Here is an 18,751-nt window from a genome sequence, read left to right as displayed (position 1 = left end):
TACCTTCCTGCCATCGCCAAACGGTTATAGTATATTCTGGATCGACACCTACAGACACCAATAACTTCCCTGTTGCACTAAAATTAATGTATCCAACTCCCTTTGCATGAAAGCACCGCAGTATGGACAGAGTTTGTTTGCTCATGGCATCCCAGATATGAATGGAGGGAGTAGCGCCTGCATTGAAAAGAAAGAATCCATAATAAATTGTCTAAGACCAAACGTGATTGACTATCTGCTTGGTCACAGAGATAGATCCACACTCCTGCAGTAAGTCCATTCTGCAGGCACCGAATGTTGAAGAGCATATCTCCCTTAAAGCATGTCTTACTTTTTAGGTGACTTTTCAGAATAATCTGTCATATGTGTGTACATGAGGAATAACACTACTTCTGCCATTATATGTCTTGTACTCTGCATTTTTTTTTAGCAGTTTTCCCCTCTGCAGGCTCTATCTCTAATTCTCAGTTTTCTTGAGCTAGTAGGCAGAGCCTAACTGTTATACAGCAGTAATGAGCAGTGTACCTGAGAATCCAGCACTTGGGTAAAACATATCTCTTACCAGAAGTTGCAGGATGTCTGTGCGTGTCTGTGTCTCTCTCTCTACTCCTGCTCACCCCTACATACTCCACAGACTTCTATGGGCAGCATATCTGTGTCTCTCTCACTCTCCTTCCTCCTCTTTCTCCCCCTTCCTTTTCCATAGACTTCTATAGGCAGCATGTCTGTGTGTCTCGCTCTCTCTGACTTTGTACTTCCTCCTGCTTCCCCTCCCCATAGACTTCTATTGGCAGCATGTCAGTGTCTCTCACTCTGCTCCCCCCTTCCCTCTCCATAAACTTCTATGGGCAGCGTGTCTGTGTCTCTTTCTCACTGTGCTCCCTCCTCCTTCTCCCCCTCCATTTTAAATAGACTTCTATGGCAATGTCTGTGTGTCTCTCTCTCTCTCTTTCTACTCCCTTCTCCCCATACACTTCTATAGGCAGCGTGTCTGGGTCTCTTTCTCTCCCTGATCTCCTCCTCGTCCCCTCTCCATAGACTTCTATTGTCAGAATTTCTGTGTCTCTCACTCTGCTCCCTCCTACTGCTTCCTCCTCTCCATAGACTTCTATGGGCAATGTGTATGTGTCTCTCCCTCTGCTCCTGCTCCCTCCTGCTCCCCTTCCATAGACTTCTATAGGCACAATGTCTGTGTCTCTCTCTCTGCTCCTACTCCCTCCTCCTGCTCCCTAGACTTGTATAGGCAGGCTGCGAAAAGAAACAACCCAACGTCCTGCAGTCTGTCTCCTCTGCTCTATAACTAGAGATGGATTTTGCTTGACAACATGGGGTGGACAGCAGATTACAGGAAGGGAGAAACCTAGTGGCAGTAACTTCACACAGAATTTGCATGTATAAAACAAATACATTTTAACAGTAAGTAAATTGTAAAGATGATATCTATCTATATATATATATATATATATATATATATATATACACACACACCATTAGATTAGCATAAGTTGTTTGAAAAGTTAGTGTCCACTTAAGTAAGCAAAACATCAGTAAATGTGATTCCTTCAGTTGTCTTCTTTTGTCAATTATATACAGAAATGCCTTAGTTTTATCTGTTTCTGGGAAAGCTGAACACCATTGAAATTCCTATCTTTTTCCAGATTCCTTAATGATCAATCTGCAATAATATACCCCAATTAAAATGTCAATGTAAATGTAAGGGTTGAGTGAAAGCCTCTGTGACTGCTGTGATGGTTCCAATATGGGCTATCATTCAGCACACTCAGAAACAGATATAACTAAGGATAGGTTGAATAGAATTTTTAACATCTTGACAGAAATGGTCAACATAGGGATTTATATTTACTAGGATTATGTTTCCATTTTAAGAAGAAATGCACTTTAAGGAATCTAGATAAATAGTGTTATAGTGAAATTTCCCGGCTTATAGCGTGAATGTAGACCTACACAGACATGTACAATTTGTGTACAACATCTAAACGCATACTAAAACAACATCTACAATTCAAAAATGAACTATGCAAAGCTAAGTTTTACGTACTAGAAGCTAGTGATAACAGGAGTACTGTGATTTATGGAGCATGACTAAAAGTTATGAGCGGGATGGAGGAAGCCATGCAAAAACTGGATCATTGCTGATATGTATCTAAGCCCAGTAAAGGAATAGACATAATGATTGGATCAGATAGGACCTGAAGCTACAGACATGAAAGTTGTGGGTAAGCCTTACCTGAGTATTCAGCTATTTCGCCTGCGTTGTGAGAGCAATGGCAAATGGGGAAGCGTCAGGGCTACCAACAACTTAAAGGAGTAATATTGTGCTAATGCTGAGGCAAGGTAAGTCAGCATTAGGGGCATGCAAAAACAAAATGTTCAAAGTATGGAAATGATTGGAAAAGAAATAAATATAGAACTATAGTTTAGTATATAACGGCATTGAGCTTAACAGAGATGTCAGCACTACATCAAGTAGTAAGCATTATGAGGATCACAGCTTGTCATTGACACTGTCATAGACATAATGCTCAATATGGGATTTCAAATATATTATGGCCACACAAGTATAGTATACTTTATTAGTAAAAAAAAAAAAAAAAAAGAGGGTGATATTTTTATTAAATGAGTTAAATGTTTTCCCGCTATCAGCTGTACTGAATCAAAGACTGGTACAAACTTCATCATGAACAGTTACAGCAACATTGACACATTATTATTATTAATTTTAAAGAGGACCTGTTACCACTCCTGACATGTCTGTTTTTGTAAAAAGTAATATAACAATTCTGCAGCATCTTTTATTGGAACTCTACGTTGTGCCATTCCTCGGTTATTCCTCCTAGAAAGGTATGAATTGACAACTGGGTATTATCAGTTGGGGGTGTGTCCCTACACAGACTGACAAAGTCCAATCAGTGCTGACAATAGTAGGGACACACCTCCTTGAAAAGAAGTAGAGTAACGCCGAGATGTTAATTTATTCATACATTTCTAGGGGGAATAGAATTCTAAGAAAAGATTCTCCAGCCTTGTTACATTATAAGGAATACAGGTTTTTACTAAAACAGACGTTTAGGAGAGCTGACAGGTCCACATTAGGAAGAATGTTCACCTTTAAATATTTATATAATAAGAAATTGTATTTACAGAAATTTCCCAGGATATTGATAAGCTGAATTGTTTCCTTTATAAGTTGGAGCGCAATCAACAGAATACAGGCTTTTTTTTTTAAGGTATCTGTATTCTGTGAACAGAGAGAAGAGGTGTCGAAAAGTATAAACGAAACTTTCATACTGTGGATGAGAGTGGATCCCAACTTTGCTGCTTTTGCATCTTGTATAGATGTAAAGTAGAAAAGTAGGTAATGGGAGGATGATGCGAGAGGCTGTGACAAAGTTAATGCTATGTGCTATGTATGTACTCATCTCAAATAATAAGATTAATGTATGACATCAATTGTATGTTTTAAAACATACAACATTTTTACCCAATGAGACCTCAAATTCTTAAAGGAGAGATCGACCAGGCATAAAGACATGTCAATCAGAAGATATTGGTAGGGTATGTGGATGTATGATTACAATCAGCAACATTACTGGAAATCTCGGACACAAGATTCTAAGGAAGGGCCCTTCAGATCAATGACTGCTTAGACTTTTGTGTCAGAGTCATGGATATCAAGTATCTATGACTTGTCCACATATCTCCATTAGCTAGATTTCCCCTTTAAGGTTGACAAGTTCCTGTATTTATCTAATATTCAATGTACATTCTCTAAAACCAGAAAACAAGGCTTTAGGCCCAGTTCACACGGCATTGTTTTGAGCTGATTGTGAAGTGGAAACCGCAGAATCAAGCCAAAAAAAATGCCCCAAATCTCCCTCCATTGATTTCAATCGAGGGTAGAGGCATTTTTTTCCCCAGGTGGTTTTTGACCGCTCGCAGAAAAATAAAACGTCATGCCCTATCTTCGAGCGGTTTCCGCCTCTAAACCTCCATTAAAAGCAGTGGTAGGCAAAAAAAGCGCTTTTTCTGACGTGTTTCTTACGAGAAGCCACCCATGGCTTTTTGTTTAATTTTAAAGAAAAGCTTGCATTTCAAAAAACAGCAAAAGTAACGTATGGTGGAAAAAAAATTCGGGCTGTGAAGAACTGTCCGTGTGTCGGCCGCATTTCCTGGCCCAACTGCGGTACAGGTGAACAGGACTCCTGGCATCATAGACATTTTATGATGCTAGGAGTCCCTGCCTCCCCACAGGACTGCTGTTCCATACTGAACAAAATGATACAGTACAGAACAGCAGTTCCCGCGGGAAGGCCGGCAGTCCTAGCATCATAAAATGTCTATGATGCAGGGATTCCCGTTCACCTGTACCGTGGTCGTGCCGGGAAATTCAGCCGACACTTGGACCGTTTTTCACGGCCCGAACTTGGTCTTGTGCAAGAGCTGTAAGATGTAACAAACTTTAAATTAACATTTAACACATCACAGACAATTGAAATTAATGGCCTGTGGTTTTTTAAATGACAATTTAGAGTTTGCTACATATGTGATTGCAGAAGTTATTGTTCACTATATGACTGACTCTTTGATACAGAGGTTTTTTTCTGTAATATAAATATGTTTGTGTCTTGGATGGGTGACATATCCGACCTGCATGTTCGTATTTCTTACCGATTTGTCCAGTTGCTACAACATTCTTGTATTTTGGGTGTTGATTGACAGTCAGGCAAAGTATATCATCCGTGTGCTCCAGATAAAAGCTCTGACTTCCTGTTATGAATCCAAAGTAAAATGTTAGTATGACAGAAAGAATTAAAAGACAATGCAAATCATTATGTGTATGTATTTTATTAGCCTATGTTCTTGTCATTGAATTAAGGATGTACATATATAGATACAGCACTGACAACTGCCAATAGGGTAATGGAGAAAGACCCATGTACGGTTAACCCCATTTATGTCTCCACGGGCTGTGAGAGTCTAAACTGAATGCTCCTCTACATATGTGGTGCATCATTAGCCAAGATAAGACGGATACAAGGAATAGGAAAGAGGAAGGTTAAACTAGTATAGGGCCCTCCGGTCTTTGTGGAGGTGTATTTTTTATATGGTAAGCACTCATGTTGATCTCTGCATTGCACTGGTGGCACAAAGTTCTCCTACCCAGAATGGAAGCACTCCCAGGCCAGGAAAAAACTAAGCACTGTCTGAAAAGCAACATAATCCCAAAATGAAATGCTGATTTCTGCTCAGAACTCACTTTGAAACAAGTCTTAGATCTACTCTTAATTTTTTATAGCGTTTTGTGAAGCTTCCCAGTAAGACCTCGTTCACATCTGCGTTGGAGGCTCCATTAGGAGCCTCCGTCACAGATCCAGCCGAGACTACTGGAGACAATAGCGAAGCATGCTGCGCTATTGTCTCTGGTAAAATCCTGGACACCCCGAGGGAAAGCTGACGGAACCGTTGCTTCCGTTATTCCCTTGTTCTGCTCCTCTGACGGAGAACAACGGAACACGCCGACGCAGGTGGGAACGAAGCCTTAAATAATGAGTTGTACAATAAAACAGACACACTTGATAGTGATATTATGGCAGCAGAGAATAATAACCATACCTGCAGAAAGGCTTTGGACGATGGCAGCGGCAGCTGTGTGATATATGATATCAGTACCATCATTGAGGTAATGGAGGTTGTCACGACAATCAAAGCCTCGGTATCCAAATACATGCTCCAAAGAAAGCTCCTGCAACATAGCACAACATAGTGGTGGCCTGAAATCCAGACTCGGAAAATAGTCTACTAATAAAAGATGCATTGGAGGGGCAGATAAAGATAAAAAAACAAAAAAACACCAGTATTTCACTGTTGAAATTACATAAGGATTGCCCTCAAACTCTAACAATAAAAAACACAGTAGGCCGCTTTCACACACAGCATTTTGCAGCATTTTTTTGTGATATTTTTTATAGCGGATTTATGGGGCTACAATGTGGTGGACAGATGTAAGTTGAAAAACTATAGTAAAGTATGAAAATGTCTACGCATTTTGGTTTTTAGCAGTTTTGGGGTCAGTGGCATTTTTATAATCATGTAGCATGCTCTAGGTTATAGTCAATGAGGTTTGTTGGGCGTCTTTGGTATACATCACATGATGGCAGAGTGTTGTGCCTTCAGCTATGCTCTGTTTACAACTGTGTTGTGGAATCTCTTTATAAGATGTTTGATAAGAAGAATTAAAGTGAAATAAATCACTTTCCCTAATTCACTCATGTATGTGAGGTTTACCAACTTAGGCTATTATTTGCTTGACCTCAAATGCTTCCTCCCAAGTGCAAGTGCCTGAAGTCTTCATGCAAATAGCATCGCTCTCCGAGCTTATTGTCTAGTGGAATCCGTACCCCTCGCTGTGTGACGCTGGAGATATTCCAGGGTCTTTACACTGAGAGGCGAGGAGCCCCTTCTCCATGCGTGCTTACAATCTCACTATCCGCTTGGAACAGAGAGTGATGGTTGCGGGCAAGCCTTTGCTGTACCTAGGTGCAGGGTCCCTGTTGAGCAATTCTGCATTATTTGTACATGCCCACACTGCTAATCTATATCTCTTCCACGTCATATTGTTGAAGTATAGTCATCTAAAATTGAATTTTCCATTAGTAGCAGTCTTTGCATGTAACAACCACCGCTCCCCGTGGCCTCCTTATACTGACCTCTCTACGGCGTTCTCTGGCCGCTGTCGCATCCCTCCATCACTCCGGGCTGGTAGCGCTCTCCATTGCTGCTGCTCTCCTCCTGCACTCTCTAGTGCACACGCTGACCTTCCCACTCTTAAAGGGCCAGTGCACGCATAATTATCTATTCAGCTTGCCCAGTGTATAAAGGGATTCTCCCTAGTTTAATTCATTGCTCGATCAATTGGGTTCGGCCTAGCTTGCCAGTGATACTCTGCTGATCATGTGTTTGGAATTCCTGTGTTTGACTCTACCTGTACCTTTGACTATTTTTGCCTGCCCTGACCTCTTGCTAGTGACCTGTTATGTGCCTTGACCTTTTGCTCGACCAACCTGGGGTTCCCTAGCAGTGAAGTCCAGATCCCTTTATAGGGATTAAAGGGTGAATACATGGGGTTCCCTTAGACTTCGCTCCCTGGTCTAGCCCTATGTCAAATCTCTTGGTAACACAGTGGGTTCACACCATCCACAGCATGACTCACTTTCCACAGGCCTTGTGACATGGAACTATATATATACACTACCGTTCAAAAGTTTAGGGTCACTTAGAAATTTCCTTATTTTTGAAAGAAAAGCACAGTTTTTTTCAATGAAGATAACATTAAATTAATCAGAAATACACTCCATACATTGTTAATGTGCTAAATGACTATTCTAGCTGCAAACGTCTGTTTTTTAATGCAATATCTACATAGGTGTATAGAGGCCCATTTCCAGCAACCATCACTCCAATGTTCTAATGGTACCTTGTGTTTGCTAACTGTGTTAGAAGGCTAATGGATGATTAGAAAACACTTGAAAACCCTTGCTGTTTGCTGTTTAGAGGAGCTATAAAACTGACCTTCCTTTGAGCTAGTTGGGAATCTGGAGCATTACATTTGTGGGTTCGATTAAACTCTCAATATGGCTAGAAAAAGAGAGCTTTCATCTGAAAATCGACAGTCTATTCTTGTTCTTAGAAATTAAGGCTATTCCATGCGAGAAATTGCCAAGAAACTGAAGATTTCCTACAACGGTGTGTACTACTCCCTTCAGAGGACAGCACACATAGGCTCTAACCAGAGTAGAAAGAGAAGTGGGAGGCCCCGCTGCACAACTGAGCAACAAGACAAGTACATTAGAGTCTCTAGTTTGAGAAATAGACGCCTCACAGGTCCTCAACTGGCAGCTTCATTAAATAGTACCCGCAAAACGCCAGTGTCAACATCTACAGTGAAGAGGCGACTCCGGTATGCTGGCCTTCAGGGCAGAGTGGCAAAGAAAAAGCCATATCTGAGACTGGCTAATAAAAGGAAAAGATTAATATGGGAAAAAGCACACAGACATTGGACAGAGGAAGATTGGAAAAAAGTGTTATGGACAGACGAATCGAAGTTTGAGGTGTTTGGATCAGACAGAAGAACATTTGTGAGACGCAGAACAACTGAAAAGATGCTGGAAGAGTGCCTGACGCCATCTGTCAAGCATGGTGGAGGTAATGTGATGGTCTGGGGTTGCTTTGGTGCTGGTAAAGTGGGAGATTTGTACAAGGTAAAAGGGAATTTGAATAAGGAAGGCTATCACTCCATTTTGCAACGCCATGCCATACCCTGTGGACAGCGCTTGATTGGAGCTAATTTCATCCTACAACAGGACAATGACCCAAAGCACATCTCCAAATTATGCAAGAACTATTTAGGGAAGAAGCAGGCAGCTGGTATTCTATCTGTAATGGAGTGGCCAGCGCAGTCACCAGATCTCAACCCCATAGAGCTGTTGTGGGAGCAGCTTGACCGTATGGTACGCAAGAAGTGCCCATCAAGCCAATCCAACTTGTGGGAGGGGCTTCTGGAAGCATGGGGTGAAATTTCTCCCGATTACCTCAGCAAATTAACAGCTAGAATGCCAAAGGTCTGCAATGCTGTAATTGCTGCAAATGGAGCATTCTTTGACGAAAGCAAAGTTTGAAGGAGAAAACTATTATTTCAAATAAAAATCATTATTTCCAACCTTGTCAATGTCGTGACTATATTTTCTAGTCATTTTGCAACTCATTTGATAAATATAAGTGTGAGTTTTCATGGAAAACACAAAATTGTCTGGGTGACCCCAAACTTTTGAACGGTAGTGTGTATATATATATATATATATATATATATATATATATATATATATCATACTTGAAATGTATGTATCCCTAAGTATATGATACCAGCTTCTACAATTTCTCTGCACTGTCTCTCCTCAGCGTTGCTCAGCAGAAGTCGTCGGTACAGCAATTCTGAGGAGAGAAATCTGATTGGTGGAGCTGCCGAGCACGTTCACGAGCAGACACGCTCGGCCGCAAGGGAACTAAGGGAACTACACTGGGCACAGTTCTCTTAGTACACGTCACAGCAAGGAGGTGACCGCCCATTTGAACCCTGAGCAGAAGAGGATTTTTCATGTATCGGTACAACTGCATCAAAGGTTGTATCTCAGGACAGGTAGACAATACTGGTATTGTTGAATTTCATTTGAAATGCTGTATTTAGCTGGGTCTTAACTTAATATTTTGGATCTTTAAAGGGGTTTTCCCAGCACAGTAAGTTACATACAAATTGCTAAGTAATGCCATAATTTGACGATTGATGGAGTTGAAATGCTGGGGCCCCCATCAATCACAGGTTCAAGTAAACACGGCTGTGTGGGAGTTCCTGCACAGTGTGCAAGTAAAAAAAATCTCAATGAGCTATTCTGCTACTACAGGCCCTCTTTCAAGAGTTCAATGAAGGTCCTATATGTCAGACCCAACCAACCCCACCGTTCAGCAGGTTATGACATATCCTAACAATATAGCATAACCTGACATAGTGGGCAAACCTATTTAAACATTTACTTGCTACATTCTTGTATCATATTAAAAAAAAAATGCTTCTACAAAAATAATTCTACAGACTCTCAAACAGATGCCATCACAACAGTTGTATCCACGTCTCAGCTCTAACTCTCAGTTAAAACAAGAACACAAATTTATATTTACCTCAATGATTTTCTTTTTCTTATTGATGTTATTCTTCTGCAGCTTTTCTGGCTGAGGAGCCGCTCGGCTAACTGACGGTCTGAAAACAGGTAAACAGGAAGCTCATCAGAAGAATTAGAGCCAACGAGAGCTCAACTTCATTTTTTCCTACTATTAATACCCTATGATTTCGTTTTTTTCTTTGAATTAAAGTGGATCGGTCATCCCTACATTAAACCACGTGCGTATGTCAAATGCTAAATGTGTCTTGTTTAATCATTTCAAAAATAAACTACAGTAATAACCAGAGTGTATGTTTCATCATCAATTTCTAAAAGCAGAGAAACTATGGGCACCATGGAACTACACTTCAGGTTTGGCATCCAGGGAACCGTTGAGATTTTGAGTTGGTCTACTTTTAAAATAGTCATATCTGTCTAGCCTTAATGGCAACCGGTCAGCAGTTTTAAGGTCTCAAAACTGCTGACAAAGTGATAAAGGGGAAGGCATTTAAAACGTATCTTTTTTTTCTCAGTCATGCAAGCTGCATGACTGAGAAAATTATGTTTAATTGCCCCTACGCACTGATCACTAGCGCCACTTAGGCGGGACTTGAAGTGAAAGTACTTCTGCACTGCACGCTGCTCTAAGTGACGGCCCTCTGCTCTAAGTGACGGCTCCAATGGTCTCCTGATTGCCCACTAGAGCCTTTACTCAGAGCAGAGAGTGGCACTTGGGACCACCACACCGGGGGAACCAAATATAAGTTTAAAATGCCCTCCCCTGTATAACCCTGTCTGTAGTTTTAAGGCCTCAAAACTACAGGTTCTCTTTAAAGTCTATTACATGCGATGATACGTGGTTTCTTTTGCAGTTTTATGCTTTTGGTATATCTAAAACTATGTGAAAGATTTTCATGATTGATCTCCCCATTGGGAGTATATACAAAGCTTGGACTCCTTTATGCCTATGGACCTTTAAAAAGAGGTGCACATAGTCTATGTTTATGATGTAGGGGGCTTTTTTTTCTGGGGGTTGGGGTATGCTTTTGTACTTTGAAAACTTCAATAAAAACATGCATTTAAAAAAAAGAGCAGCGTAGAACACAAGCTGAAGTGTGCTTGGTATGGCCAACCAGACTACTTGTTCCCTGAGATACATGAAGTACACCATCTCTATCACCTTTCCTGTCAAGTTGTAAAAAAACGAAAACATGTCAGCGATATCTCAACCTCCAAAAGTGACAACTGAAAATGATAAGCTAGGTGACAACCCTCGTGGGAGTTGCAATGACAACCATTTCCTGTTTACACTTCTGGGAAACAAAGAGGACAAAAAAACAGATATAACTAAGAAATAACTGAACATAATTTGTAGTCACTTGATCGGCGAGGACTAGTCAAAAACTTCTATTTACTGGCCATGTTTTGATTTTGGGTGGAAATTCTCTTTGAATTCTATATGGTTGAGAAAGACAGAGACTGCCCTTGTTTTTTGTAATGTGTTTTACTACATGCTTTTCCATTGCAAAATTAAGATTTGGAAAAACTGCACCTGAAGTAAAGTACCTATGAACTCAAGTCCGTACCAGGCTTGGTGGTTTCCTGCTCAGTGCTCTCTTGATTAATGGAATCGCTACAGAATATTGTCGTGGTTTATCTTTGATGACAGATCCACTTTAATGATTACACATCCAGTAGTTGTCATCTGGAATTAAATTTGTACTAAATATTTGTACTTAGTAAAGTAGAATATTAAATAGTAATTGTAAAATTCCATAAGTGGATAATATTCACAAATTTATATATTCCTTTTGAGAATATAGTATAATTTGTTAATTATCTATACTAATAATAATATATACTATTAATGTATAAAATAATATTTTATACATTAATAAAATATACTTCAGTGAGTACACTGCTAATAATTTTTGGTCCCCACATAACCCCTTTAAATATGGACATGTCTTAGTAGATGGAAACTACCATTTTAGTAGAACATCTAAGAACACCATTACTAATGGAGTAGCCCCTTAAGTATCACATTGGATATATCACCTCCATTGGATTATTTAACCCAAGTACCAGAAAACTTTTATCAGGAGAGGGTTGGCAAGTCTAGCAGCAGGTTATCTATTCTCAATCTACTCTTACTTTTTATAGATCACTATTAAAGATGGCTGTACTTGGTAAGATGTGTCCCTGTCATCTATACCCATGGGACATCTACTCCCGATGACAATAAGGGTTGTGCCATTCCCTCTTCCATGGAAAAAGGAATTTTTGAAAAATCGGTTTGCGTTTTAGAACTCTTCAATTCATAATAGCCCTTATATCAAACCATTTTTCAGCACCTTCATTCAGCACTCTTAAGAAGTCAATGATATTGTACATAGTAACTGCATAAGACAACCATTTCACTCGTCTATACGAACCTTACATAGAGGATTTTATTATAAACCTTTGGAAGATGAAGTAACTGAGTTATGTGCATCCTGCAGAAAGACACAGCTAATCTACGGCTACGTGCTGGTACTTTCTCATTAATAGAAAATTAAAAAACGTCCTGACATACCAATGGCCTCGGGTTACCATTAGGCCGAGTTGCCAGCCCTCTTCCGACAGCAAATCTTAAAAATTTCATGAACATAAACCGATGACTATCGGTAGTACGAAGAAAAATTATGGTGTTTGTGAAAGAGCAGATTTTTTACGTTTTACGCAGGCAGTAAACCTAGAATACAGGCTGATATAAGTTAAAATAAACATGTGACTACAAACATTGGAATAAATATTAAAATATCTAAAAACGGATGTTTGGGTTTCCTTGTGTCCAGTTATGCCCAACACAGGAAAATGACAGTGCTCCATGAAATGAATTAGTGTCCACTAATGTCAATGGAAGTCAGTGGTGCTTCTGAGCAGAAAGTAATGCATGACCTGCTCTGATCTGGTGGATCCCCCGGCTAATTGAAAGTGGTTCTAGAGTGACTTTAGCATGACCTAATAAACATTAATGGACGTTCATTTAATTCATGTTGTAAGACCTTTCATTTCTTTGTTTGGAACAATCCTAGATCTGCTTAGAAGAGGATGGAGAAAAAGATTTCTAAATTATATATCATAGTTACAGGAGGGATTTTTTTTCTATTTAAAGGTTTATTGTGTTGGAAAACTTGTTTGCAATTTTCCAACTGTCCATTTGTGATTAGCTATTGGTGGGATCCTTCAATTGGCTAATTCAGAAAATTGCTATCAGCGCAGCTTTTGGTGCTGTTGACTACAAAGTCACCCAAACTAAGCAATGGAGCCTATGGACATTATGCTTCTGCTCTGCAAACAGCTGATTGTGGGCGTGGGATAATCCCACCTGTCAGTTTCTAGGAGGGAAGCAACTATAGCAACCCAAAATCACACGAGAGTCTGCTTCATTCTCAACTACATTACAGGGGTCCTCTGGGATTATAACACTGATTACCTATCCTTAGGATAGGCCATGAGCATTAATGTTTAATTGGTAGGTGGGACAACTCTAGGACCCCTACCAATCAGCACAATGGAGGCGCCTCTTCATTGTGCTGATTGGTGGTGGTCCCGGAGGTCGAAGCCAACCAATCAAACATGGGTGGCCTATCCTAAATATGTTATAGTCCCAGAGAACCCCTTTAAGATTGAAGTAAACGCAGCAGAGAAAGCCCCGAACCTTTACATGACATTACATTGTAAATCAGGCAATATGTATACTGTATATAAAAATAAAACTGGACATTAGAAAAGAAAAATGTACCTTCCCCATTTTACATGGGCCAGAAAAGTAGCAATAACCTTTATTAGGATGGTCAGTGAATGTCTTTTGTGTTTACTATGTGTATAGTACTAAACTAGTGGGGATTACTATATAGCCCTTCAAACGGAAATCTGCAGAATTGTACACCACCTACCAGAATAACCGACCTCTGTGGGTCTTTCTGCTGTCTATGTCTGCCCTTGCCCACTAGTTGACATGGGAAGGTATGTGCCCATAACAAGCACCGATTGCCAATAATTCCAGGTCGATCAGCACTCGTTTAAATGCCCTTTACACGGGCCAATGCAAGCTGTATGGGTATGAACGTTCATAATATGATTGTTCGGTCCCCATACAGTTTACATGAAGACGATAGCATATTCTCTATTTACATGAGGAGATCTGCTACTGACAACAATTATTTTCAGGGCAACATCAAAGATCAGCCGACGAAGAAGTGTATGCTCGTTTGTCGGCTGATGTCTGCCCTGTTTACACAAGGAAATGAGCAGGAACGTACGTTCATAAGAACACTCGTTCACCCGATCATTGGCCCGTGTAAATGGGCCTATAGACAATTATTCAAACAAATGTCCCCAGCTCGGAGAAGCTCATATAAGGTTATCATGTATTATGGTTTCTACTAGATAACATACAAAGGCCAGCCTGTATTTTAGGTTTACTGGCTTGGTACAGGTAAAAAACTCTTCTGCATACACCGTTTTATACTTATTAGAAATTCCACTCCTAATACAATGCTGAAAATAAACCAAATTCCATTTGTAAAGTAGTCATTGTACAATGTTATCCATGTAATGTCTGAAGTAATAATTAGGACAATGTTAAACTTTACCTTGATCCCCTTGCAAGCAGCAAATAAAACCAAGTGAAAAACTTAGTAAAACTTTGCTGAGACTACCCGAGCATGCGTTACATGCACAAGCGAGGGTCAGATGAGCTTTGATTTGCCGAACAAATCAAATGAACGCATGCCAGCAACTGTAAGGATACATATCATAGAGTGCACTGATCTGGGAGGGTAAGGAGGCTCATACTAGCTGAGAAAACGTATAATATAAGTCAAACTATGTGATAAAAGCCCAGAGGAACAGGAGAGCATTCAGACAATGGGGCCTATTTACTAAGCTTCAGATCTAATAGAAGCTCCTTATTTATAATTTAGTGTCACAAAATGAAACAGGCATGGAATTAGATATATAAGGGCTTGTCCATAGGTAACAGAATTGCTGCGTATTTACCGTCCGGAATTGCGGATGGAAAATACACAGCGGAATACAGTAGCTGCATAGTGGGTGAGATTCACATGCGGTGCGTTTTTTTCAATCCGCAGCATGTCAATTCCTGCTGCGGAAAGTGGACTGAACAAAATCCGCACCATTTTCTGCAGTAAAAAAAACTTTCCTGCGGTTTATCCACAGCGGAATGTCTGCTAGTTTTAGCGGAAATGCTGAAAAAAACTCCGTTACGTGTGGACTAGCCCTAAGGCCTTATTCACATACTGCACATTTGATGCAGATTTTGCATGCATTCTTTAAGCCAAAACCAGAAGTGGACCCAGGAGAGCAGACATATAAGGCCTTCCTTTATATATTCTGTTTAGGTTCCGCTCCTGGTTTGGGCTTAAAAAATACATGCAAGATCTGCAGTGAACCAGGCCTAAGTAGGTCATGTAGGTTGCCATTTTTATTTGTCTGAAATATTTTCTCAGCAATGAGTGTATGCAAAAAATAGATAAATGAATATAAGACCATTTTTTGATAATGTACTTAAATGTAACTGAGAATGTCACAGAATATTTTATGCATATGTTGCACAGTGACTGATCACTGTCATAATATATTTTAGTTGGAACAGGTTATCAAAATATTCTCAAACTGATTACATATTGCATGTGGTGCCGAAACTGTATATGCACTATATTAAATTCTGACTTTTCCCATTATTGCGACTTTTTATACATGAACCCTAGTGTAATTTTCCCACTGTTGTATTCAGATATTTCCATTGATTGGTCAGCCACCCTAAAAACCTATCCATCACAAGATATATAAAAATCAAATATATGATGATTATTATCAAAATATTTTTTTCCCAGCATAAGTGTCTATTATAAGCTGCTAATTTCCGAATTTCTACCATTTACTACACATTGGTAATACAATTTGAAATCAGCAGCTGCCTAAGGGCTTGTCCACACGTGGCGGAATTGCTGCATATTTTCCGTCCGGAATTGATTTAACAAATCTCATCCACACGCTGCATAAAATTTCCGAGCAGAAATTGACCTGCGCTGCCTTTCTTCGTACCGCAGCACGTCAACTCCTGCTGCGGAAAATGGACTGAATTGCTGTGTTTTTCAGAGGAGATGTCATCATCTCCCAATATTGAGAAAAACGCCCCAAAATCCGCACCATTTTCTAGGAAATGGTGCAGTTTTTCCGCAGCGGAAATCCAGCAAGTTTCTGCGGAAGTGCTGAAGACATTTTTTGCAGCAATTTCGTTACATGTGGACAAGCCCTTAGAATTTTCAGTCAGCTCAGAGAGCACACAGAATACACCCTCATATATTCTCAGTGGCCACTTTATTAGTTAACTCCTGTGCATCGATTTCTTTAGGCCAGGATTACACACAGTTTTGGTTTTGTGCCCACTCCTATGTTTAGCTATAAAAAACAAGCATGCAGAGATATGCAAGAGGTCCAGTTGTTGCTCAGACCAAACGGAACAGGAATAAGGGTATGTTCACACGCAGTGGTTTCAGACGTAATTTGGTCCGTTTACGCCTCGAATTACGCCTGAAAAAATGGCACCATTACGCCTCCAAACTTCTGCCCATTGCTTGCAATGGGATTTACGGTGTTCTGTTTCCACGAGGCTTAATTTTACGCCTGACGAAGGAAGCGATACGCGCGTCGAGGTGCTCCTCGGATCGGACACTTGTCATCATGTCCACCACAGGTAAATAAAACTATCATAGATATTTATGCTATTTACAAATTTAGTATTTATATACATGTGTCATGCAATATACTTATACCATGTAATGTCCGTGGCTGCGGGCTGTCAGCTCCAGCCTCCCGCTGACAGCCACGAGTCCTCCGCCGGAGCCCGCAGGGTGCGCGCGCACGCTCGTCCCCGCTCTTAAAGGGGCAGCGCGCGCACTGGACATCTTGAACGACCTTTGACCCGTGAGTACCCTGGGCTATAAGAGGGGTCCAGCCCCCTAGTTCGATGCCTGAGCGTTGTTAGTTTTCCCAGGCTGTCTTGCAAATGGTCCCTTAGTGTTTCCCGTTCCTGTTGTTACCCGTACCTTGTTCCCCGTTCCTGTTTCCCGTGCTTTGCCCTAGTATCTAGTCGTGCCACGTCCTGTGTCATCTGCCACGTCCTGTGTCATCTGCCACGTCCAGAGGAATCTGCCACGTCCTGTGTCATCTGCCACGTCCTGTGGAATCCGCCACGTACTGTGTCATCTGCCACGTCCGGAGGAATCCGCCACGTCCGGAGGAATCCACCACGTCCGGAGGAATCCACCACGTCCTGTGTTATCTGCCACATCCGGAGGAATCCACCACGTCTGGCGCAACTTGCGGCTCCTGTGTCATCCGCCACGTTTGGCGCCATCTGCTGCACCCATCTCATCTGTGCCAGAGCTGCGGCCACCATCTGGACTATTCAGGTACCCTTGTGCGGGACATTGTATTTCTGGGGTGTCCTGTTGTTTGGCCAGCTGCCTCCCCGCTGCGGCGGTACGGCCTAGTGGGTCCACTAACCCGCTTCGTGACAGTACGCTCAGGCCATGGACCCCGCTGGTCAACCTGAGACGTTGACTACACAAGCCATGCTGGCTGAGATGGAGGATCTCCAGTCACGACAAGACCAGCTCCTCCTGTCGGTGAACGCCATAGCCCATCGGCTGCTTGCTCCATCCACAGTCATCACCGCACCCGTTCCTGCAGTTCTGCCTGCTACACCTCCTGTCTGTACTGGTACCAACCCCCTGTGTTTCTTGCCGCTACCTCCAGGCTATGACGGAGATCCGAGGTCCTGCAGGGGATTTTTGAATCAGTGCCTGATCCATTTCAGACTACATGCCAGGTCCTTCTGCTCGGATGACGTCCGGATCACCTTTATCATCTCTCTCCTTACCGGCAAAGCCCTGGCATGGGCCAATCCTCTGTGGGAACATCAGGGACCTGAGACCCAGGACTTGCAGTGCTTCTTACGGACCTTCCGCTCGATATTTGAGGAACCTGGGAGAGTTTCTTCGGCTGCTGCATCCTTGCTGACCCTACACCAGGGAGACCTCTCCGTGGGCGAGTATGCCATTCAGTTCCGTATCCTGGCTGCTGAATTGACCTGGAACAACGAGGCTTTGGTGGCTACATTCTGGCAGGGACTGTCTTCAGGGATCAAGGACGAGCTGGCTGCTCGTGATCTGCCATCTACCCTGGACGGTCTTATCCTACTCGCCTCCCGCGTCGACATGAGGATCCGGGAACGTTCCCAAGAGGTTCTCCGGGGGAGAGAACTTCCTAGGCTGGATTCTGCTGTCCCGCAATCCTCCTCAGTCGTCCCACCAGAGTACCCGATGCAGAGTAATTATGTTAAATTGTCTACCCAGGAGAAACAACACAGACGCACTTCTGGACTTTGTTTGTATTGCGGCCATGGAGGCCATATTGTGCGTCTGTGCCCCCAGAGGCCGGAGAGACCCCATTGCCTAGGATTGGTTGGAGAGACAACACTAGGTGGAACAGAATCTAACAGAGGATTCGCTTCCAAACTGACTATTCCTGTGACCCTGGTATCCGGCGACAGGACGCATCAAGTCTCTGCCTATCTTGACTCTGGCTCTGCTGCAAATTTCATCCAGAAAGAGCTTGTGGGTCATCTTCAGCTGCCCACAGTTCCCCTGGAGACATCTTTGGCTGTGGCCTCAGTTAATGGACTGCCTCTGCCTGATCCCATTATCTCTAAAACCAAGCCGTTGAAGCTCCAGGTTGGAGTACTTCACTCTGAATTTATTTTGTTCCTTGTTTTGCCCAAGGCCATCAATCCTGTTCTGCTGGGCCTGCCTTGGCTTCGACTTCATGCCCCAGTCCTGGACTGGAATTCTGGAGAGGTTCTCCAATGGGGCTCCAAGTGCCATGGTCGTTGTCTGTTGCAGATCCATCCTGTCAAGCCTTCTCTGCCTCAGTCGCTGTCGGAACTG

At 41.9% G+C, this 18,751-nt stretch overlaps 1 protein-coding gene across 3 annotated transcripts in view; it reads right to left on the bottom strand.

Annotated features, from left to right (window-relative positions):
* EML6 (EMAP like 6) overlaps positions 1-18,751 on the bottom strand; it is a 199,109-nt gene that overhangs the window by 19,714 nt on the left and 160,644 nt on the right. For 2 of the 3 annotated variants that reach the window (XM_075863018.1, XM_075863019.1), the window contains 4 exons: positions 9,751-9,829; positions 5,635-5,764; positions 4,690-4,788; positions 4-177 (listed from right to left, as the gene is read on the bottom strand). In XM_075863018.1, the coding sequence (XP_075719133.1) occupies positions 4-177; positions 4,690-4,788; positions 5,635-5,764; positions 9,751-9,829 (482 nt within the window). Of the gene's footprint in view, positions 1-3; positions 178-2,248; positions 2,346-4,689; positions 4,789-5,634; positions 5,765-9,750; positions 9,830-18,751 lie in introns of those variants that run through there. The other variant, XM_075863020.1, reaches the window with a different exon arrangement.

The sequence above is a fragment of the Rhinoderma darwinii genome, chromosome 4 (assembly GCF_050947455.1).
Source record: "Rhinoderma darwinii isolate aRhiDar2 chromosome 4, aRhiDar2.hap1, whole genome shotgun sequence".
Lineage (NCBI taxonomy): Eukaryota > Metazoa > Chordata > Amphibia > Anura > Rhinodermatidae > Rhinoderma > Rhinoderma darwinii.
The sequence above is the reverse complement of the archived record's forward strand: the minus strand, read 5'-3'. Positions and strand labels throughout refer to the sequence as shown.